Below are 23,990 nucleotides of genomic sequence, written 5' to 3'. Positions count from 1 at the left end.
ACATCACTGAGGTGCTGGAGCAGGGGACAGAAAAAGCCCCGCACTGGACCAGGTCCAAGTTCTCTGGTTAGCCTGGCTGATCCACGTCTCCAAGCAGGGCTTTACCCAGTGTCGTGTGGGAGAGTTTGCAGATGTGGTGGTTGATGGCCGTGGGCCAAATAACCCCCAAACTGGGTCCTCGGGGCGGGTGGGCAGCCCTAAACTCCTGAGAGCCTCGGGCATACCCCTGCAGCATCCCTCTTGCCCTGCCCATGACTCCTACTCCCTATCCCCCAAAACAATCAATAAGACTTAAAAAAACCCAAATCCATAAAAAAAAGAACTCCAAAATTAAAAAAATACTCCAAATTTTTTTCAAAAACTCCAAAAGTTAAAAAAAACTCCAAAAATTTAAACTTAAAATTTTTTTTTAAATTTAAAATAACATATATAAAATGGGCTGGAGCGATAGCACAGCGGGTAGGGTGTCTGCCTTGCACCCAGCCAACATGGCCAACCCGAGTTCGATTCCTCCGCCCCCCCTCGGAGAGCCCGGCAAGCTACCGAGAGTGTCTCGCCCGCACGGCAAAGCCTGGCAAGCTATCCGTGACGTATTCAATATGTCAAACACAGTAACAACAAAGTCTCACGATGGAGATGTTACTTACTGGGCCCGCTCGAACAAACTGATGAACAACGGGAGGACAGTGACGGTGACGGTGACATATATAAAATACTGAATAATGCCTGCACACAGGCTTTCACGATTAATTTATTACTTGGTATCATCATTATTACAAAAAACTCATAACACACTTCTCTTTGAAACAAACACATGTAAAATATTTTACTGAGACGCCAAAAACTAAAGTACAGACTATCCATATGCTAAGTGAGAAAAACCTTAAATGTCTGCTAGCAGAAAGCTATGAATGAGTAATTTTAAATAGTACTCCAAATTATCTAAAAATCCACAGAAGATCCAAAACACAAAATCATCAGTAAAAATTTAAGCAACACTGCAAAAACAACACTGCATATTTAATTTTTTTTTGTAATTTGAGTAGCACTGCACTGTAGCACGGTCCTCCCGTTATTCATCAATTTGCTCGAGTGGGCACCAGTAACTCACAAAAAATTGTGAGACTTGTTGTTACTGTTTTTGGCATATTGAATATGTCATGGGGAGCTTGCCAGGCTTTGCCGTGCGGGTGGGATACTCTCAGTAGCTTGCCACGCTCTCCGAGAAGGGTGGAGAAATCGAACCCGGGTCGGTCACGTGCAAGGCAAACACCTTATCTGCTATGCTATTGCTCCAGCCAAATTTGAGTGTATTTTTAAATATTTAAATTTTTAAGATAAACTTCAGTGATTTTTAAGGAAATATTTAATGGTCCTTTTGTTTTTTAACTTTGTCTATATGGCTTTATTGTTCCTTGGATTTTGATGATGAAAATAAAGTGGGCAACACTGTTCACAAAAGCCAGAATCTGGAAACAATCCAAGTGCCTGAGAACAGACGACTGGTTAAAAAACTTTGGTATATCTACACAATGGAATACTATGCCGCTGTTAGGAGAGATGAAGTCATGAAATCTGCTTATAAGTGGATAGACATGGAAAGTATCATGCCAAGTGAAATGAGTCAGAAAGAGAGGGACGGACATAGAAGGACTGCATTCATTTGTGGAGTATAAAATAATATGAGACTTACATCAAGGACAGTAGATACAAGGGCCAGGAAGACTGCTCCACAGTTGGAAGCCTGCCTCATAAGCAGGGCGGGCGGGGGGAGGGGGGGGAGGGTGATGTAGAAGGCAGCTGGAATAGAGAAGGGATCACTAGGAAAATGATGAAAATGATGGTTGGAGGAATCAGCTGGGATGGGAGATGTGTGCTGAACGTAGATAATGGACCAAACAAGATAACCTCTCAGTATCTGTATTGCAAACTATAATGCCCAAAAGTAGAGAGAGTATGGGGAATACTGTCTGCCATGGGGACAGTGGAAGGTTGGGAAAGGGGGGATACTGGGGATATTGGTGGTGGGGAATGTGCCAGGTGGAGGGATGGCTGTTTGATCATTGTGTGATTGTAACCCAAACATGAAAGCTTGTACCGATGTCACAGTGATTCAGTGAAAGGAAAGGAAAGGGGAAGGGAAAGGGGAAGGGGAAGGGGAAGGGGAAGGGGAAGGGGAAGGGGAAGGGGAAGGGGAAGGGAAAAGAAGGGAAAAGAAAAGAAAAGAAAAGAAAAGAAAAGAAAAGAAAAGAAAAGAAAAGAAAAGAAAAGAAAGTGGTAGTTCAACCTGATACTGCCCTCTTTAAACCCAAACTTTGCTTTAAAGGTAATGTCAGATACCAGCTTGAGCCTCTGGCGCCACCCCCTGGTCAGAACAAGTACAGCAGCCACAGTCCTGGAATACTCACGCGGCATCTGTTTGTAGAGGGTTCAGGTAGCGCCCTTGTTCTAAGTTTAATCTATAAACTTCAGAGCTGCAAAGCAATGAGTAGAGTTAAATGTCTAGTTAAGTACAATAAAATTTTCATTCACGTAAGAATAAAATTCAGGATATATCCCATATATATACACACCATTCATAAGTGTCCTTTAAACTGATACAAAAATGTGTTCTACCCTAAAAAAAAACTGTCTTCTGTGTGAGTCTATTCATGTGTAATGGAAACGGAACCACCTGCGTGCCAAGAGAGGATATGAAGTCATTAAGCAGAAGCTTACTTACAAATTACATAGAGAATACAGGATTCCAATATACATATCTGTATAAAATACAAGACCAACGGGGAAGAAAAAAATGAAATGCTAGTAAGGGTTCCTCTGGGTTACATAATTATGAGTGACTTTCTTACAGACACTTGCTCATATTTTCCAAAACATCCTAAAACGGGTATTATTATCCTCATCATAGAGCAACATTTTAGGTAATTGTGAAAATGCTTTAGAATGGGGTAAAGAAATGACCTTCATGGTGAATATCACCTGATAGGTTACCCCGTTCTTCTAGATGCAGACAACATGCTAGTGAGATCAAGATGCGATTCATAAATCTATTGGTCAATTCAGAACTACACCCTCTGAGCAAATGAAAGGCAACGATCATGTCTTTTTCTTTAAAGCCTCAATTTCAATTTCAAGAACAGGAGTCAGCAGAAGGAAGACAAGAGAGGACCAAGGGGTTGGGGGGGGGGGGGGTGGACCATGTTACCTTGCACCAACAAAATACAAGTCACAGGATGGATAATGGTAAGAGAAATCTCTCCCAAACTTTGGTATTCTGGTTTTGTAATAAAAGCCTGATTGTGAATGGAATTCAATGTATCGATCATTATGTAAGAAGACAATCTGAAAATGAAACCAAAAGAAAAAAATTAGGTTGCTAAATTGGTCATTAGAGCATCACGAAACTATCAAAGAACAATGGTGATCTCTCTCTGCTCTGCTTCCTCCCACCAACGTGCCACTGTGAGGGAGAATCGAGAGGAAGGAGCTAGGGTCGAGGCTCAGGGGCTGAGGGTGTGGCCCAGGGTTTATTCCACAGCACCACGAAAAAAAATACAACAGATCTGGGATTAGGAACCATACTTCCCCATTGGTTTCTTAATACCCGGCTGTATACTAAATGGTTTTGCTGCAAATCTGAACTTGTAACTTCCCACTAAGATTTCAAACAAATGTCCTTCAACTACCTGGCTCAGTGGCCCTTGGTGGGTGACCCTTGGTGAGTAATTTCCTCTTTTCCTTAAGAACACATTACAGTTACTTCACAACTCATGCACGGGGTCTGATCAACTCTCTGCGTGGGTTTAACATTAATACACGACAAAAGTCATCTTTAAAAACCTGCAGATAGTGTGTTCACTATGAACTTTATAGAGACCTCCCCCAGAGCTTCCCCGGGGACCTGGGGGCTACTCAAGGTGATGCTTGGCCCACCCAGCACTTCCGGCCTAATGGTCGATGCTCAGAGCTGGTGATACAGTGCTCCTCAGGCCTGACACTGGTGTCTCGAGGGCCACGTGGTGCTGGGGCTCAAACCTGGGCCCTCTCACAGGAATGCACTCCATGCCTTTGGGCTATCACCACCCCTCCCTCCCCCGAGATGATACTTGAAAGCAAATTTGTCAAGACTGATGAAAATCTGCTATAAAAATTATACATCCAAAGCCATAAGCTAAACGGTTATCACGGGCAAAAGGACAAAGTGGGGTGGAGGGCATGGGTCAGCAGCAGAGCCCCTGCTAGCACAGCAAAGGCCTGGGCGCCCTCCCCAGCACACCCACCCACAGAGGATAAACTACTTCACGATTCGTGTCAGCTCAGAAAAGTCATTTTCCTCTAAATAAAAAATTAAAGCACTAAAAAGCAAAATCATTTTACATTAAAGAAGGCACTTTACTTTTTCTTTTGTTTTTGTTTTTAAGATTTTTGGCCAGACCCAGCAGTGCTTAGGGCCGACTCCTGGTTCTGCACTCAGGGATCAATTCTGGCAGTGCCTGGGGGACAATATGGGATGTCAGGAATCAAACCTGGGTCAGCCGCATGCCAGGCAAGCTCCCTACCTGCCATACTAACACTCCAGTCCCATTTTTACTAACTCTTCTAACTGTTTAAAATGACAAATGAAAGGGGCTGGAACAATAGCACAGTGGGTAGGGCGTTTGCCTTGCATGTGGCCAACCCAGGTTCGATTCCCAGCATCCCATATGGCCCCCTGAGCACCGCCAGGGGTGATTCCTGAGTGCAGAGCCAGGAGGAACCCCTGTGCATCGCCGGGTACGACCCAAAAAGCAAAAATAAATAAATAAATAAATAAAATAAAATGACAAATGAAAGATGGACTTATGGAACTGAAAAAATATTTTTAATAAAAAAATGTTTGTTTTGGGGGCTGGAGCAATAGCACAGCGGGTAGGGTGTTTGCCTTGCACGTGGCCAACGCGGGTACGATTCCCAGCATCCCATATGGTCCCCTGAGCACCGCCAGGAGTAATTCCTGAGTGCAGAGCCAGGAGTAAACCCTGTGCATCGCCAGGTATGACCCGAAAAAAAAAATTGTTTTATAGTATTTCAGAATACTTGCAGGGTTAAGAAAAATTAAACATACAACACTGCTATTTTACTCTTCACATATGAGCAAGCAAATAAAAAAAGCCTGACAACACTGTCGTTGAAATGCAGCAATCAGGGCTGAGGAGAAGGTGCAGAGGGCGGGCGCACAAGGTCTGCATGCAGGAGGCTCCGGGTCTGATGCCCTGCACACATGGCTCCCCGAGCACTGTCCAGAGTGGCTCCTGAGCAACACTGGATATGACCCCCGACTTTTTTTAAATCACAAATACGAAATAATACCATCTAAAAGCGTATGACAGCTATCAATTCTTTACAATATAGGTAAGTTTTCATTTGTGACATGGAAAACCCATTTTGATACCAGACTAACCAAAGGCCAGCTCCATCACTTTTTAAAGATACAATATACCACACATTGACCAACTGGACCAACTGCAAATATGTTAACGGAAATGATGTTTACCATCCAATCATTTCCAGTTTAACAATGGTATCATAAAAACACATCGTAAATATACGCATTTTCTGAGTATATCAGTATAAACCAATGCTATTGGGCATACCTTGGAATAGTCGTCAGACAACATTTCAAAGGTGACAACTGAAAAACAAGAAATGGGAGAGAGAACTGTAACTGTCGATCCACATTCTTAATGAAAGACAAACAACAAGAAATTCTAATCCAACCCCAAGTCTTTCTGTGTTTGCTGCCCCCGTGTAAAATAACGAAGTTCTCGCCACAGCTATCATCCTCAAAGTACCAAACAGTACATTCAAGACTTTATAATTTCTAAATACAGATCAACTAGATTTTCTGTAGAAAGGATACAAATTTAAAAAAATAAGTAAGCTCACAGGAAAAAGCTTACAGGAATGATCCACCACAGCAGTTCTGAGATGTTCAGAGTAGAGGAAATTAATGGATATTCAGAAAGCATTTGCTTTAAAAACAATAGAACAGGGGATGGAGCAATAGCACTGCGGGTAGGGCATTTGCCTTGCACATGGCCGACCTGGGTTCGATTCCCAGTATCCCATATGGTCCCCTGAGCACTGCCAGAGATGATTCCTGAGTGCAGAACCAGGAGTAACCCCTGTGCATCACCAGGTGTGACTCAAAAAGCAAAAAATAATAAGTAAAAATTGAAAAAATAAATAAAAACAATAGATCCGGGACCGTAATGATAGTCCATCAAGGAGGGGATTTACCTTGCATGCAGCCAACCCAGGTTCGATCCTTGGCATCCCATATGGTTACCCGAGCACCACCAGGAGTGATTCCTGAGTAGTGCAAAGACAGGAGGAACCCCTAAGCATCACCAGGTGTGACTCAAAAAGCAAAACCAAACAAACAAGAAAACCAACCAGAGCTGGGGAGAAGGCTCCAAGGGCCGGTGCGTGTCCCTGGCATGCAGGGAGACCGGGTTTCATCCCCAGCTCCTTGTGGCCCCCTGAGCACAGCCAGGAGCAAGTAGCAATACAGCTGGGATGTCCCCAAAACAACGACAAGGCAACCATCACTCTTCACTCACTCACAGTCTTGCACTGGAATAGAGCATGAGAATGGCTATTGTCAGCAGTGGAGAGGGCACTGATTCAGAGAAGGATGACGCTGGTCAGAATGCAGCCCGCTACCTTCCCTTCCCTGGCTCAGGTGACCGGAAAGGAGAGCTGCCCTCTGGGACACGCACCAAGAGGGGCGTGCCAGCACCATGGGCACCGCCACCTAGCAGTCCGGCTTTCGCAGGGGAAGGAGAGACTCCCAGCACAGGAAGGATGGGGGAGCACTGGACAAGGAGTACACACAGATGCCAATGGCCACAAGGCAACAAGGGGCCCAGTCAGACAACCGTGACGGACTCCAGCCCGCCCACCACACCAACCACACCAACCATCTAAAGCAGGGTTCTACCCAGCACCTCCAGACCAGAGTCCCCTCTGGCACCCTGAGTGCCATCCATGGCACGGACTCTGGCTAAGCCTGGACCAGCCCCACCCAGCGCTATGAGCTCACGATATAAGTGGCCAACGGGAGGTGATCTGTTAGTTAGCCAAAAAGAAAGGAAATGCAGGACCCACTCCTAGACTGAAAGGCAGAGGAGCAGCTGAGGCTCAGAGGCCACCTCAGGGAATTCAAATCTCATCTTTACTCACCTTCTGAATCTAAACACCTTTCAAACTTCAAGGATAACTGGTAGGTGTCATAACATCGAACTCGAGGTTTGTATGTTCCTAAAATGAAAGATTTATGCGCTGTAAAACTGAAGGACAAACTTTCTATCATCGGTGCCCTGCAGACGTGTTAAATATACTCTTGTTCAAAGGCTGGTAGGGTTCATTATAACCACATGAGATGAGAACAAATTAAAAGCAGGGCCAGAGGGAATTCAGGACGCTGAACATTACAGACGGGAGGCTTGGGTTCAATCCCTGGCACATCATGGTCTCCCCGCAAGCATCATTGGCAGCGGCCCGTGTGTACAGAGCCAGGAGTAGGGCAATGAGGTCAAAGACACACACATACACACACACACACACACACACACACACATACACACAGAGTTTAAAAGCAGCTCTCCCAAAAGTCCAAAGAGAAAGGAGCAAAGAATATAAACACCAAGTTACAAAAAATGAAAAATAATCCCCCTCAAATATACTTTACTTAACAAATAAAAACAGGTAGATCAAGGTATTCATATTATAACAAGTGAACTTGAAAGACTGGGGATTTTGAAATAATGAAAAAACGATTTTTGAATCAAATAAAATGAAAAAATAAGTAACTAATGAACATTACAAAAGGTCTAACAAAGCTGATTGAAACGAACTGCTTCTGATGATCCAAACTGCAAAGACAAGGGTCGGAGAGACAGTACAGCAGGTAGGGCGCTTGCCTTGCACATGGTCAACCTGGGTTTGATCCCCAGCACCCCCATATGGTCCCCAGGGCCCTGCCAGGAGTGACCCCTGAGTAGAGAGCCAGGAGTAAGCCCTGAGCACCACCAAGTGTGGCCCAAAATATAAATTAATTAATTGAAAAGGAGAACAGATAAACTGAAGAACATTTAAAAGAGAGTGAGCAACATACTACAGTGATGCCTCTGGATCCCACGTCAGGCTGTCTCATCCAAGGCAGCCTGGGGGTGGGGGGCAGGTGAGTCCCCCCACTTGCCCCAACAGAGCCCCAGCAGCCGAAAACCTACAGTACTTAATCGCTGCCATGCTCACGGCTAACTTCCACAGGCTCCGACAAGCCTCACACATGAGCGAATCTTCTGAAAAACTCAGGTATGCAGGACCTGTGACCAAAATCTCCAGGCTTGCATGGAGTTGGGAATGAGCGACCTCCCCCATCTCCCTGTGCATCTGGTAGCCTGGCAGTCACCCTCACGAATTGCCTCTGGTGCCATATAAGCTCGGTAATGACCATGATCCAGAGACTCAGAAATAAATCTCTCTCAAAAGAGAGCAATATGCCACAGAGATGCCTGTGGTCCACAAAGTCACCATCCAGTTAAAACAGAATTAATTAAGTTAACCTCAGCTGTATTAAAATCTTAGAATTCCTGGACATTGGTGGCAGGAAATGCACACTGGTGAAGGGACAGGTGTTGGAACCTTGTATCACTGAAACCCAACCATGAACAACTTTGTGACTGTGTATTTCACTGTCACTCTTTTTTTTTTTTAAGAAAAAAAATAAAATGAAAATTAAAAAAAGTTTCTGGGTGAAACAATGCAGGGTGGAGGATACCCTGTCTGCAGGTCACTTAAGGTCCATGAACTCCTGTGACCAGGCCCTGCCCCCTGATAGGACAGACATCATTGCTGTAATTGTCCACTGCCCACAGCTCGCCTGCCTGCAACATCCTGACAACCATGTGACGAAGTCCAAATGGTCCCTGGCAGCATGAAAGTTCCCCAAACCTGGCGGGGGGCATGGGCCACACTGGTACATGCCAGTTGTCAAAAATTATCCAACAGAATACACGAGAGCTGCCTATTTCACTGATGCAAACTTCCCTTTGCCCAAACCCATAAAGACTGAACTCCAGTTCACAGTACACAGGCTGAGGCATTCAGAGGCACGCGCCGATGACTGAAACTTCTTCGGAAATGCATTAAAAACATAGATGTGAACTGATACATGGAAAGAGGGGTGGAGACAGATAAAGCGAATCCAAAAACACCAGAGGTGGGCAGATGGACATACACAGGACCATTTTCTCAATACTTCTATTTTGAGATTTTATTAAAATAAAATGTTAACATAACCAAGCGGCATGCCTTATGATTTACAACTGCTACGAGCAGATATAAATCATGACCAAAAACATACTTACCAGTAGCTAAGATATACTGTCCATCTTTTGACACTTTAATAGTGGTAGAGACAGTAGGCATTTCAAAATCCTGAATAAGTTCAATTCTCCGACGGACGTCTACAAAGAGAAGAAATGAGTGAGCAGTTAATGCCTTGTGCTTACTCTGCAGGGAGGGAAGACGGAGCATGTCGGGCAGTCTCTGCCCCAGTGCCTCCAAGTCTGGGGCGGGCAGAGGGCGGGGGAGGAAGGGAGTGCAGAGGTCAGCTTGTAGCATGCACAATATTTTGCCCAACTATTTTAATTCTCAAAAAAAGTAACTTCTTTAACATTTTACAAAGTCGTTGCAGTGATCAAACATCCAGTTACCTGCACTTCACTGCACACCCATCCCAGATTTTATGCCAATGTTTTGTGAAAAAGGTGAGGTGCACCTGTTATGGGAAGCTTTTTCAACTGTGCCAAATACAGAGCCAGAGAGATAGAACAGCGGATGGGTCATTTGCCTTGCACGCAGCCAACTTGAATTTGATCCCAAGCATTCCATAGGGTCCCCCGAGCACCGTCAGGAAGGAGTAATTCCCGAGTGCAGAGCCAGGAGTAACCCCTGAGCATCGCCAGGTGTAACCCCAAAAGATGAAGAAAATAATAATAATAATAGTAGTAGTTAATTGTGAAAAATACTATTTTTGACCTGACCTGTTGTCAGACCCCAAGCATGCAGGCAAAAGCTCCACAATCAAGCAAAGCATGGGACCCTGGTCACCACAGGGACATTAGCAGAGGGAAGGCAGGGAGCAAATGAGAATCGTTTCTCCTGGAGAAAACCTTGCTGGAAAAGGATTTGGATTTGAGAACAGAACATCTTCTGGACTGATAGGAGAGACGATCCCCTCTGGGCCTCTAGATCCCTCCACATCTTGTTGGACGTATCAGAAAGGCAGTGCCCGTGCCCCAAGCACCCGAATCATTTCTCAGGGGCACTTATGTGGCCAAGAGCCCAGGAGAAGAAGCAGCCTGTGTCTTTGGAGGAAAGAGCAGGCTGGCTTACTGCCAACACCAGCAGCAGTGGGCTTCCCCAGGAGGAGTCTCTCGCTGTGTGTGGCATCATCTGGGCCCCCCTGAGTGCCCGGTTGGGGGAGGGGGAGGTAGCCCAGGCCAGTGTGTCAACCTGGGTACTACTCAGGAGTCTGTATTTTCTGAGATTATCCACGACAGAAGAGCAGAAGAGAGAGAAGAGCAGAAATACTGATAGATGCGGCAGAAGCTGGGAAAAGTATTCATAATGCCCGCCTGTCCTTCGCCAACTACAAGACCAAGATGACTGCCCTCCCACGTCCTGATGGATCCATCACATCCTCCAGAACGGCAATGGAGAAGATTATCCATGACTTCTACTCAAATCTCTTCGATAGCCATGTCCACTTGCCGACATACCAAATTCCACAGGATGGGTATGTCGTTCCCAACGTTCTCCCTTCCGAAATCCGACACGCCAATTCGTCGGTAAAGAAACAAACAGCACCCGGCCCAGACAAGGTCAGACCTGAACACCTGAAGAACCTGCCGTCAGTACTCATCAATACACTGGCTCGGCTCTTCACTCGCTACCTGTCTGAATGCAAGGTTCCATCCCAATGGAAAACCAGCAGGACTGTACTACTGTTCAAGAAGGGAGACATCCATGACATTGGCAACTATCGCCCGATCTGCCTATTGTCTGTCATCTACAAATTGTTCACTCGAGTCATCCTAAATAGGATTGGCAGAACACTAGATGAAGGACAACCATGCGAGCAAGCCGGGTTCCGCAAAGGATTCAGCACCATCGACCATATCCACACGATAACCAAGCTCATTGAGGTTTCTCGGGAGTTCAAGATGCCGCTCTGTTTAACGTTCATTGATTTAAAGAAGGCCTTTGATTCTGTTGAGACGGAAGCGGTCATTGAAGCCCTAGCCAATCAGGGCATTCAAGCCCAATACATCAAGATCCTCCGTGAGCTGTATTGTGGATTCACTACCAGGATCTCACCATTCTACAAAGAAGTGATCGTTGATGTCAAGAGAGGGGTGCGGCAGGGTGATACCATTTCACCAAAACTCTTCAGTGCCACCCTCGAGAACATCATGCGATGACTGGAATGGGAAGGAATGGGAGTGAAGATAGATGGTCGGCAACTACACCACCTCCGCGTTGCTGATGACATTGTTTTAATAACACCAAACATCAGCCAAGCGGCACAAATGCTGGCCGACTTTGACCGTGAGTGTGGAAAGGTAGGACTACAGCTGAATCTTACGAAGACAATGTTTATGAGAAACAGCCTCGTTCCTGACACCCCATTCGCTCTCAACGGAACGACCATCTCCGAATGCAACAGCTATGCATACCTAGGTCGAGAAGTCAACATGACAAATGACCTGGCACCCGAGCTGCGCAGGAGGAAGAGAGCGGCTTGGAACACCTTCAAGAACGTCGAAGAAATAGCTAAGAGGACGAAGAACCTCCGGCTCCGGGCACATCTCTTTGAATCCACTGTTCTTCCTGCATTAACATATGCCTTAGAGACCTGGGCCCTACGATTCAGGTCTCCCAAAGAAGAATAGAAAGAGCTATGCTTGGAATACTTCTTCCTGCATTAACATATGCCTCAGAGACCTGGGCCCTACGCAAACAAGATGAGAACGCTATTCAGGTCTCCCAAAGAAGAATAGAAAGAGCTATGCTTGGAATATCACGTTTCACTCAAATGAGAGAAAAAATCCGGAGTTCTGACATCCGTCGATGATCAAGAATCAGGGACACTGTCTCATTTGCCAAGGTGTCAAAAATCAGATGGGCTGGTCACGTAATGAGATTTAAAGACGACCGCTGGACTAGAGCTGTTACCGACTGGATTCCACGGGATGTCAAAAGACCGCGTGGCCGCCCACCTACCAGATGGTCAGACTTCTTCGTCAAGATCATGAACGATCGGTTTGAGGCCCTTCATGTTCCCGGAGCGAACAGATGCCACTGGGCTACACTAGCACGCGACAGGGACAAATGGAGACGTTACTGGCGACCGCTAGAGCAAATCGAGGAGACTAACGGGAAGTTAAGTGATTAAGGATCACTTAAGTGATCCACAACACAGTAACATGCTAATCTGTTTGCTTCTGTCACTGTCACTGTCCTCCCGCTGCTCATCGATTTTGCTTGAGCAGGCCCAGTAACTGTCTCCATTGTGACACTTGTTACTGGGTTTTGCATATCAAATACCTCACCGGTAGCTTGCTGAGATACTCTTGGTAGCTTGCCAGGCTCTCGGAGAGGGGCGGTGGAATCGAACCCAGGTCGTCCGGGTTGGCAGCATGCAAGGCAAAAGCCCTACCCACAGTGCTATCGCTCCAACCCCTGTTTGCTTCTAAGTAAGTAAAATCAAACCTTCTCACAGACATACTAAGAAAAAAAGTCAGAGGAAGGTCAAAGAAGAAAAGGGTAAAAAGTTCATCTCCACTGCTTTGCTGTGTATGATCAGAAAAGCCTGACAATGCCGCACAATTACTGCCATTAACAGTGCAGGGAATGTGGAAACAAACAATACTCACCAACATCTTTCTTCTGTAGGGCCCTTTTCTTCCTGTCAGAAAGCCACTAGAAGAAAAAAAAATTACACTGATGTAAAACAATTCTATCTAGGATTTATGAGAGAAGAGAGAGAGAATCCAATCAAGAAATCACACGCTCCGAGCTCGAAGCAGGTGACCAGAGAATTGAGTGCCCCTGAAGACTTGGTTTTTTTTTTTGTTTTTTTTTTTTTGCTTTTTGGGTCATACCCGGCGATGCACAGGGGTTACTCCTGGCTCTGCACTCAGAAATCACTCCTGGCGGTGCTCAGGGGACCATATGGGATGCTGGGAATCGAACCTGGGTCAGCTGCGTGCACGGCAAACGCCCTACCTGCTGTGCTATCTCTCCAGCCCCAAGACTTGTTTTTAAAACAGATGTATTTCCTTGTTGATTTATGCAGTGCCAGGAATCAGCCCAGACTCTCACAAATTCAAGGCAATTCGCTTCTGCTGTGCCATATCCCTAGCCCACACATCTTCAGTTGAGGGCACAGAAAAGTGGCTCCCAAACTTAGCTACCAAAAACAAAATTGGGGGTGGGGATGGGAGGATGGAGCAACAGTACAGTGGGCAAGGCATTTGCCTTCACACTGCTAATCCAGATTCAATCCTCGGCACCCCATCCCATATGGTCTCCTGAGCCCTGCCAGGAGTGATCCGTGAGCAAGAGTCAGGAAAAACCCTTAGCCCAGGCAAGTGTGTCCCCCCCAAAAGAAAAAAAACAAACCTTCTGATTCTTTTTGCTCACTCCTTTCTCACCTTAACATGCCCCTCAACTCTCCCTTTTAGGTATCACCGACACCATGCATCCAGCAACTCAGCTCCCAAACTGCCGAGTTCTCTCTGGCTTTCCTCCATTCCTGCACTCCGACTTCTCCTGACCACTACCCAATTCGTTAGTAAATCTCATGAGCCTTCCTCCCAGATGCCTTCTGAACCCCACTAGGGCTTCGCATCTCCTTTGAGCTGCACCAAGCATAGACCCTGATTTCTTACCTTAGCCTGTGAGAGCCATCTCTCCAGCTTCGTCAGCCCCCAAGTTCTCACCTCACTGGTCAAGCACAGCTATCCTTGTCTGTTTCTCCAACATGTCGCGTGCACCAAGGACACTTTCCACTCTCTGGGCACTGGAGAACTTGCCCAGCACAGCTTCACTTGCTGGTGCCTCCGAATCGGTCAAGATTCTGCACCTCTGCAAAGGCTCTCTCTGAAGACGTCACCCAAACCACTGTCTCTGAACACTCTGTCCCCAGCAGCTCCCTTCCGGTCACTCACCAAAGCTCTTCCCCTGATCTGAAGGTCTAACCTGCTCACTTCTTACACTTCTCCCCACCAAGGTTCAGATCTCACACCATCACCACCGCACAGTCCCTTCTCAACAAAGGCACAGAATGAACGAACACAACTGAGCAAAATCATGCTGTGTGAAAAACTGCTGGGAGAGGAGGAGCTCCTTAACCTGAGTTCTGAGAAGGACGGAAGAAGGCAGTTGATAGCTCTAACTCTGTCAGGGGCAAGCCCAGAAAAGAAGAGCTTACCTTAAAATTATACCAATTTCCAGAGATGGGACTCAGACTGGCAACAGCATTCCATGAGGTGGCATGTTTTGGCCCAGGGATATAGCTCAAAAGGCTCAAAAGCCTGCATGCTTGGAGTTGGGGAGACCCAAGTCCCAATCCTGCCTCTGTACAACTGCCAGGGGGCAACTTCCACGCACTAAGGTTGGAGGAGCCCAGAAGCCAAAACTAAATCAAGTGGCACGGGTCTTCTGTTTGTTTGGTTGGGGACCACACCTGGCTCTGCGCTCAGGGTTCATTCCCAGCAGGCTGACCCTCATCAGCTGGTCTTACCCACAGTCCTGTCTCTTCAGCCACCAAGTGGCATGTTTTAGAAACTCTTACTAACGAGTAGTCCCTAAAAGGGAATGCGCTTAAGCTAAGTCTCTTCTCGCCTCATGAGCCCAACACAGCTATCCTTGAGCCTCGTCTGTTCCAACAAGAGAGCACTACTAAGAAACACCAGGGGAGCATTAGAGCCTGCAAAAGTGATCTGGGTGAGGGGCCCTCCCTGCACTGGATGTCAGTTGTTGTGTTTTTTAATACAAGCAACGCGCAGAAGAGCCACTGATACGCTAAGTGCGTCCCAACTCTGATGTCCAAAGACAAGGACATCAGGTTAAGTTCTACGCGGCTTAAAACAAACTATCCTCCAGTAGATAACCAGCTGGCATCCCTCCTGCTCACGCTGTCCTCCTGGAACCTGGCCCATACACAGCAAGAACTCCGACTTAGGGACGCAGAGGCATGAACATGAAAACGAAGCAATCAGGGCACGCGCCTATATATATTCTGGATGCTAGAAGTATCCACAGAAGCCCAGAGGGGCGCGTGCATCACTCAGCGCCTACTACGGCCAACCAGTTTCCCCGGATTCCGCCCCCCGAACCTCCCAGTCTCTGCATCCTAAGTCGGGGAGAGGAGCCCCCCTCCACAGAGGGGCCAGGCATCGCGCAACGGGGACGGCACTCACCTCGGGGAGGGACTTGCCGCAGCTGAGGCTGTAGATCTTCACCTCGTTGAGGCTGGAGACCTGCATAGCGGCGAGTCCTAGAGCCGGCGCAGTGCCCGGTCCCAGCGGTGCACATGAGCATCAGGAATCCCCAGCCCCGTGCGCGCCGGCGCGGGCTGATGACGCACTTCCGCGCGCCGGAAGTGCGCATCCCTCCCGGAAGAAGGGATTTCCCGGTGCTCCCGGAGCGGGCTTAGATGTCCCAGCGTGGCAGGTGTGCAGCGAGGCGGCCTGGACCAGCTGCCACCCGCGTCTGAGAACCACTCTCCGGAGCCATTTCTCCATCCTCTCTGCACAACACTGGTGCTCAGAAGGGCCCCGAGCTGCGCCGGCCCACTCGAGGCCTGGTGAATCGTCTCTCCCTCCGTGCAGCAGCCCTTGAGAAGTGCATGCTACAAGCCTGAAAACTAAAGGATGTTTGTTTTCGTCTGGATTTCTCCAGGACGATTGGCATCATCCACTTAGGAAGGAAGGCAAAGCCAACTTAAAAAAAAAACAACAACAACAGAAGATTCCGTGCGGATGGGGAAGGATGGACTGGGGAGGAGTAGAGGGGAGGCTTTTGGGATGGGATGGATACACACCGCACGTCGTCGACACACTGTTTTCAGAAAGTTCCTGAGCGTGATCGCCCGGTTACCGAGGGAACCAACTTGCCTTGTTGCCTAACTCTGAGAGTTTAAGATTTCCCTGCCTCCTACCCCACCCCCTCCGCCGCTGAGCCCCTAGGGGAAGGGGTATGTTGACTGTGGCCTAAGATGGGAGCAGCCCTTGCTTCCCTCCCAGCGGCGTCTTGAGCTCTAGGCTGAGTGTGTGCCCGGCGGGTCCTCCAGTTTCTGTTGTCAGTAGCCCGGTGTCGGCGCTCTCCTTCCGCCAGATGCTTGAGAGTAGCCTCTGAGCGCTGCTTAGGTGTGGGGCCAAAATAAATAACATGTGTCTAGTCTCAAATTCAAAACATGAAGAAGAGGGAATTACTTACAAACACGTTCTAGAGGGCATATATTCTGATGACAAAACTCGGCAAGAAAGACACAAGAAAGAAAGGGGGCTGGAAAAACAGTAGGGGCATGCAAGGCAAGTGCATTAAGCCTTGCAAGATCTGGCTGGATCCAGGCACCATATCTAGTCCTGAACACCACCAGCAGTGATCCTTGAGCATAGAATAGGAGTAAATCCTGAGCATTGCTGGGGTGTGGCCAAAGGAGAGAAGGAGAATAAATTACAGAGCATTATAGCAAAATGCTAGCAAATGTAATTCAACATACATTAAAGGCATTCTACATCATAACCCAGTGGGATGTTTCCCACAGTTATGAGGATGGCTCAACATACAAATCAACTCGTGATACAGTACTACAATAAATGGGGGGCAAAAGTTATTGGATCATATCAGATGCAGAGAAAATATTTGTTCTTACTGCTCCAGGAGTGGAAACAGCCCCTTAACCTTTTCCTTCCTGACTTATTGCAATCCTTTCCCTGATTTCCATACCTCAAATATTTCCCAGAGGAGACAAAAATCATGTCTTTAAGAGACAATTCTTGCATGGTGCACTCAAACTCAAAATGCTAGTCCTCTGAAAGTTGCAAAGAACACACCCTAACGGTGACTTGCTTTGGAAGGCCCTGGGTACAATCCTGGCACTGCATGCACCCCCTCCCAGCCCCACCTCTGGCTGAGCAATACTGGCAGTGGCCCTACTTGCCCCCTTGAGTGCTGTTGGAAGTGGATCCTACAACAATGGCAGCAACAAACACCTTTGCTAGTCTCTGTGCCTTTCCTAGTTAAAGCTCATGATGCTGCTTCCCATCCTGGCTCTTCCAATCTCTGCCTCTCACTCCCTCCCTAGTCATTACAACTGAATCATTTTTTATGAAAAGTGTGAACCTCCCTCTCACCTCATTTGCACTACCATACTGGTGACACCTTCCCTCTTAAGTACCATGGAAGCCCCCTTTGGTCTTTCATCTCCATAAGGTCTTTAATATCTAGATGCTCATGGAACACTGAATCTGATCCCTTACTGCAATGTTTCTTAAGGGGATGGGGGGAGGGGGTGACTTACAGTTGCATTCTCAAAATAACCTTTAGAGTTCTGTTCCTTTCAGTGAGGCTCTTCAATGATTGATATAAGCATCTACATGATTCTCTTATTGACCATCATCTGTAAAGTACTCTGACTTGGTATTACCACCAAGTTCACATTCAAGGAGTGGTGACACATGCCACTTGTAGGTTGCTTTGACTCAGGGATTAGGTGGACAGGTGATCAGTATGAAGTGATACGACAAGAATAACTTGGCACCGTGTGAAAAGACTGGTGATGTCAGGGCCTGAATATTTAAAGTGATCAAACAGAGATCAGAGATGAATAATTACATCTTTCTTAGGAAAGGATAGAGCATGCAAAAAGAGCCCACGCCAGATCAACAACTAGTTTTCATCAAAACATTCATCAGATTGAGTCATGTTGATTTGAAGTTTTTTCCTTCCTGTTTTTTAAAATTGTTTCTGCAATGACCAAGGAAGCACACCCTTGGTTGTGGTCCTCTCACACTTTAGTTGTGGCACTTGCTTCAGTTGACACACTTGGCTGAGGGCTTTGCACACTAGCTGTGGTTCTCACACTTGGCTGTAGTGTGCCAGAGGTTTTTGTTGTGCTCCAGGGATCCCAAATAACAGAGCTGCTGGCATCACTTGGGCATGTGGAACAATGATGATGATTGAATTTTTGATCCTACTGGGGCCATGCTTGCAGGCATGTCCTCTATCTATGAACCATCCCGGGGCCCCCTTGATTTGATGTTTTTGTTTCACTTGAAAATAACATTTAAGCTTAGAACCAGAGAGATAGTAGAGTGGGTAGGGCACTTGTCTTAAATGTGGTCAACCTCTAAAACCTCATGGGAAGGGGGGCGTTCCGGTCCGTCCTTCACGCCCTACCGAGGTCACCAGTTGCCCTCCGCGAGCGGCTCTCCAGCACGGCCACGGCCCCAGAAGCACAAGGACTTAATGCAGAACCCGGCAGCTTGGAGCAGAAAAGTGAATGGACTATGCGTTAACCCAGGCCATCAGGTCTGTCCAGAGGGGAAAGGGTGTTGCCCCAGTCGCCTTCTCCTCTCTGGAAAGAAAGATGGCGGCCGCATGGGAGCCTTGTGGACAGCAGGTATGAGCCGGGGTAGTGGGGGCAACTAAAACCTCATGGGAAGGGGGGCGTTTCGGTCCGCCCTTCACGCCCTACCGAGGCCACCAGTTGCCCCCCACGAGCGGCTCTCCAGCATGGCCACGTCTCCAGTGCACAGAAACCAATTTCTTAACTATCTGACTTTCAGTAGAAATACTTCCAGGTTCAATAAGTAAAATAGCAGAAATCCAAAACCAACATTTAATTCTTGAACCCAGCTGTAGAAAGCAAATCACTTCACAATGCTTTTTCAGCATGTCTGATTTGGGGGAGGGGGTAAACTCTAAATAATAGTGGTGAATCTTTTATTGAAACAATGAATCTAATCAAAGCAGATAGAGTGTTAACTAGAATTCATCTGCCCCACAGGGACTGGGAGGGGTGAGGGGTGGGGTTTTATTGGGGTTCTTCATGGTAAAAAATAAGTTTTGGTAAAGGGAAATGTGTTTGATATTTGCATGACTGAGACCTAAACCTGAAAGCTTTGTAACCTTTCCCACGGTGATTCAATAAAGAAATAAAAAAAATAATAATAATAATAAAGAAAAAAAAATGTGGTCAACCTGAGTTCAATTCCAGGAATCCCATATGGTCCCCTGGGCACTGCCAGAAGCACCATCAGATATTGTCCAAAACCAAAATAATTTTTAAAAAATAAATGACTAGAGAAGGCAATAATCATATACATTTGTGTATACGATTGGCAGGCAGGGTCATACGGATCCACTGGGGATCTCAGGGCAGTCAAGGGATCTTGGGTGAAAACTGTGTAAATGGGGGTTTAGTACTGCACAAGACTGTGTGTGTGAGTGGGGGGGACAACCAGCAAGAAAGGGGGACCATGAGAAGGAACCAAGTCGGAGGGGATGGCAGTAAGGCAAAAATGTGGAGAAACACAGCTTTACCTATGGGATATGCATATTGTTGAGAATACCTGTTTTCTGGCTTTTCTGTAGGTTTGGACATTAATAAAAAAAACAAACAGATTTGTCCCAGGTGCTTGAGAGAGCCTGATTCAGGCCTTGCCCCTCCCTACCCTTCCTCCTGGGCCCTCCCCTGTTCTAGAATGACAGTGTGATCTGTTGGTTTCTTGGTGACAAGTAGTCACAGACTCAGCGCCACTTAGAAAAAAGTAAATGTATGGGACTGCTGGTCAGACTCCTCCCTCAGAGACCAGAAACCAGTTCCCCACAAGCAGAATGAAAGGAGGCCGGATCTTGTCTAGCTGCAACCCCCTGGGCCTAGACACCACAGTCTACTGCCCAGGGAACTGGCACTTCCTGCCCACTCCCACTCCCACTCCAGCTGCCGCCTCCTGGGCACATGACCCCGTTCTTTCTTTATCTTAGATAGCCTCCAAGCATGGAAGCCAACTTAGATCCCACTTGCCCAGCCCAGACAGCCAGCCCGCCCATGCTCATAGAGCTCCCCAGCTCCTGCTCCGAGACTGCAGACTTCATAGGGCGTTCTGATGTCAGACAGGCCAGGATGGCAGACGGATGTCTGACAGTGCCATGGGCGTGGGACCTTACTGGTCATCCCTCGTCAGCACTTGTCCCCAGGTCCCTAGGTGAAGGCTCCCAAAGTGGGGTACAGGGCATTAGAGTCCCTGAACTGAAGTCAAATACCTGAATGTATGCATTTTGCTATGGTGCAGCCAGTTCTCACCAGCTTTCTCCTCCAGGAATGGGAGCAGAGACAGGAAGGATGCCAGGCCTGGGCCCTCCAACTCTGCCAGGTGGTTCCCCTGCGGAGCCAAATCAGCAGAGTGAAACTGTCGAACCTACCGATTTGCAGAGGGGGAAATTCCTGGTTTTTACTAAAATAATTCATGAGTGGCATGTCTTGGGCTTGTGATTATCTCTGGGTTGGCTATGACTGTGCTATGTCACTTGTGCGTGAATTTGGAGAAACTCATGAGGACCCCCTTTTTTTTGTTTGGGGGCCACCTGTGGAAGTGCTCAGGGCTTACTTCTGACTTTGTGCTCAGGAATTAGTCCTGGTGGGGGCTTGGGAACCACATGTAGTGCCAGGGATCAAAGCCAGGTCGTTCACATGCAAGGCAAGTGCTTTAGTGACAGCAACCCCGCTCCAGCCAGATACCTCCTTTATTTTAATTTTTTTATTTTATAAGGTAGTTTACAATATTTGATTACATTTAATATTCAATCACCAACCCCACCACCATTACACTTTCCCACCAACAAATTTGGGTTGTTTCCATCCCAAGCCCCAAGCTCTGTCACAAAGCACAATCGAAATAATATATTTTGTATTGCCTGTTATGAAAACCCGCTGAAAATGCTACAAAACAAGTATCCATAGAGGAAACGGTGTGAAGATTGTTCTATTTTGGCAGGGACCATTAAGACATCCTTTAGGATATCACTAACATGTTAAAGGTTGAAGTGATGTGAGCTCTCATATATATCTGAAAGTATGTATATATACATATATATTTCTCTCTATAATTTGTTGCTAACTATTTGAACCCCATCAAATGTGATGTGGTACTTATGGAGAATGGGTAGGGAGTGTGTTATGATGTGTTGCGCAGCCACATTCGGTTCAGGAATACGTTCACTCATATGTGAGCATGTGGGGAGCAGCCTTGAGCATGGCAGTGGTTGGGTTGTGGAGGTTTTCGGTTGCTGCCCCCCTCTAGGGTGCCCCGAGTGAAATAGCCTGGTGTGAAGTCCTGTGGAGTGGCTATGGCGGGTGTCATGTTGGCTATGGCGGGTGTCTCCTTCCGGGAGAAAAAGCCTTGTGATCTGGATGGAGACACCTCCTTTTTTGTTGTTGTTATTACTTCAACCCATTTGCTTTTCCCTTCAACTCAGTTTTCTCTGCTCCTCCCAGTGTTCTATGTTCTACTGCATCAGACTCAAAGGAGACATTTGGGGGCAAGGACTTTCATCCGCTTCCCGCCAGAGCCCTGTCCTGGGACTCCTGAGGAAACAGGCTGCCAGCCCAGGTGCCTCTGTGCCCTTGGATGTTCCTCCCCTTCCCTCTAGAGAAAATGTGTGTTCCAGGGAGGGGGTCTCAGGAATGACCAACTCCAGAAGGGAGAGACTGGCATCCACCTGGGTCACTGTGAGGTTAAGCTAATGGATATTAAGTATTTCCTAATAATGGAAGGGGATATTAAGTATTTCCTAATAATGGAAGGGGATATTAAGTATTTCCTAATAATAGAAGGATGAATCTAGATCAAGGTACAGTGGACCAAAAAAATATGGTGTTTTTTTCTCTACCTTTCTAAGTTTTTGATTGAAAGCCCCTGCCATGAAGGCAGATTAGCAGGAGGAAATCCAAAATTTTAATATCATGAGTAGGAGTGACTCCTGCAAACCGGGGGTGGGGTAGGGGGGAGAAAAAGTAGCTCATAAAAAATTTTGGAACTTCCCCTATCTCCTAGTGTGTGTGTGTGTATGTGTGTGTGTATGTGTGTGTGTTTTAATAACCATCTCAACATCATTATTCTTCCAAAAAGTGCTGTAGCAAATTTCTTCCTCCTACAAATAAAGGAAGAAATGAGTGAGCGAAGGCTTCTCTGGCTCCTCTCTCTTCCTCATTGATGTGCTACTTTTTGACCTTGGCGCAGTGCTTCTCTCCAGCCCAGGAGGGGTGGCTTCAGAGACCTCAGGGATCAGCGCCACCCCTACTTCTAACCCCCACCTTCCCTTTGTTGTCCTTTCACCCACCCACTCCTTACATGGTCACGCCCAGCACCCTGTCATCACCTGAAACTGCTCCACCTCCAAAAGCTTAAATACCAATATCCCATCCCTTGCCACCACCTGCCAGACTTCCCTCTCATGCCTAACTCCCACTGCCACGTACACACCCCTCTGCTCTCTCTCTCTCTCTCTCTTTGCTACCACCCCCGGATCTGGCTCTTCTTCCTCCCACTGGCTGCATTCCCTTCTGTTCAGTCCCTGTGATTCTCCCCTGCTGTCTCTCTCCACAGACCTTCTCTACCTTGTTTCGGCAAAACCCTCACCTAGTGAACTTGATGCTCTAGCTTCTCTACCCACATGTCTGTAGCTCGGCAGTGCTAGAAAGGGCCAGCCAAGTGCTAATCTGTGCCCATTGAGAAGCCATTAGTCTGCAAGAGAGTCAAAAGGCAGTCGCTGGGGAACAGCCACTATGAGTCATCTAGGTCCACAACCAAGGGACTGTCCTAACTGGGTCCCATCAGGGCTTAAGGGGATTTTGAAAGGATCTCGCTGCTAGAGATGTTCTGAGTTTTGATCATTGTGATTGGAGATTGGTTTCCAACTGAGGGACAAAGGAACCTAAACAGAAAGCTGCAGTATGAAGGGTGCAGGGAGATAAACTAAAAGGTGTATTAAACGGTGTATTAGCAACATGCAGAAAGACCTAGATTTGATTGGTACCAGCATTGCATGGAACCGGAAGTTGCTTCTGGGTGTGGCCCCAAACCCAAAAGCAAAACAGAAATATCAAAGTACATATGTCAGCTGTAGAACCTGATGGTCACGGGGAAGATTCACTTGGTGGAGGTTCTTGCTGGAGCAATAACAGGAGTTGAGACTTTAGAGTGACCCATGGAGGTGTGGAAGAGTCACTGGGACCAGGGGAGCAGGACCTGTGAATCCTGATGATGTGAGCGCAGTGAACAGGCGGGGCACTTCTGTGGACGGGGGGAGCCGTTCTTTCCTCAATGCACAGCCATGGACCTTGTTGTTTCTTTCTTCTCAAAGAGCAGGGGATAGGCATGAGCCTGGGTACTCACTCATGCAGGGCATGTGCCCTACCACTGAGCTATAAGTTGCTCCCTTGAGAGCAGGTCCTTGAACCAGTAGATCCAGAACCCAGCTTCTGGCCAAGGGCAAGGGCACAGGAAGACAATTATATGAGGCTTAAAGCTGCAGCTGAAGAGACAAAAACTCAAGAAATACTGGAGTTGCATGCCTAAGCTGCCGGTGGCTAGCTGCAGTCTGCTCAATCAATCCATTAAAGGCAGACTAGTAGTCAGCGCTCATTTAATGCAGATTAGGTAATCAATCTGTGGAGTTCTGACTGGTGGAAAAGGAAAGCTCATCATGTGCTGATTGGTCAAACTTCAATCCCGGTGCTCAGTGATAGGTCAAGTTTGAGTTCAACCAACTGAATTTGCCGGAGCCTGCCTGAGCCTGCAAGCACACCTGGATGGGCGTGTCAGACCCCCTCCCCACCCCCACCCAAGAGTCCCCTGACTTCATTT

The 23,990-nt window shown here is 47.2% G+C and overlaps 1 protein-coding gene across 1 annotated transcript in view; it reads right to left on the bottom strand.

The window, feature by feature from the left end:
- NOL10 (nucleolar protein 10) overlaps positions 1-15,677 on the bottom strand; it is a 91,398-nt gene extending 75,721 nt beyond the window's left edge. The window contains exons 1-7 of the mRNA XM_056123515.1: positions 15,537-15,677; positions 12,987-13,032; positions 9,414-9,512; positions 7,225-7,302; positions 5,634-5,671; positions 3,206-3,342; positions 2,409-2,474 (exon numbers count right to left, since the gene is read on the bottom strand). Coding sequence (XP_055979490.1) covers positions 2,409-2,474; positions 3,206-3,342; positions 5,634-5,671; positions 7,225-7,302; positions 9,414-9,512; positions 12,987-13,032; positions 15,537-15,602 — 530 coding nt within the window. The 5' untranslated portion in view covers positions 15,603-15,677. The remainder of the gene's footprint in view (positions 1-2,408; positions 2,475-3,205; positions 3,343-5,633; positions 5,672-7,224; positions 7,303-9,413; positions 9,513-12,986; positions 13,033-15,536) is intronic.
- Positions 15,678-23,990: the final 8,313 nt, after the last annotated feature.

The sequence above is a fragment of the Sorex fumeus genome, unplaced genomic scaffold (assembly GCF_029834395.1).
Source record: "Sorex fumeus unplaced genomic scaffold, SorFum_2.1 ptg000006l, whole genome shotgun sequence".
Classification (NCBI taxonomy): Eukaryota; Metazoa; Chordata; class Mammalia; order Eulipotyphla; family Soricidae; genus Sorex; species Sorex fumeus.
This window is presented reverse-complemented; position numbering and strand designations above follow the sequence as displayed.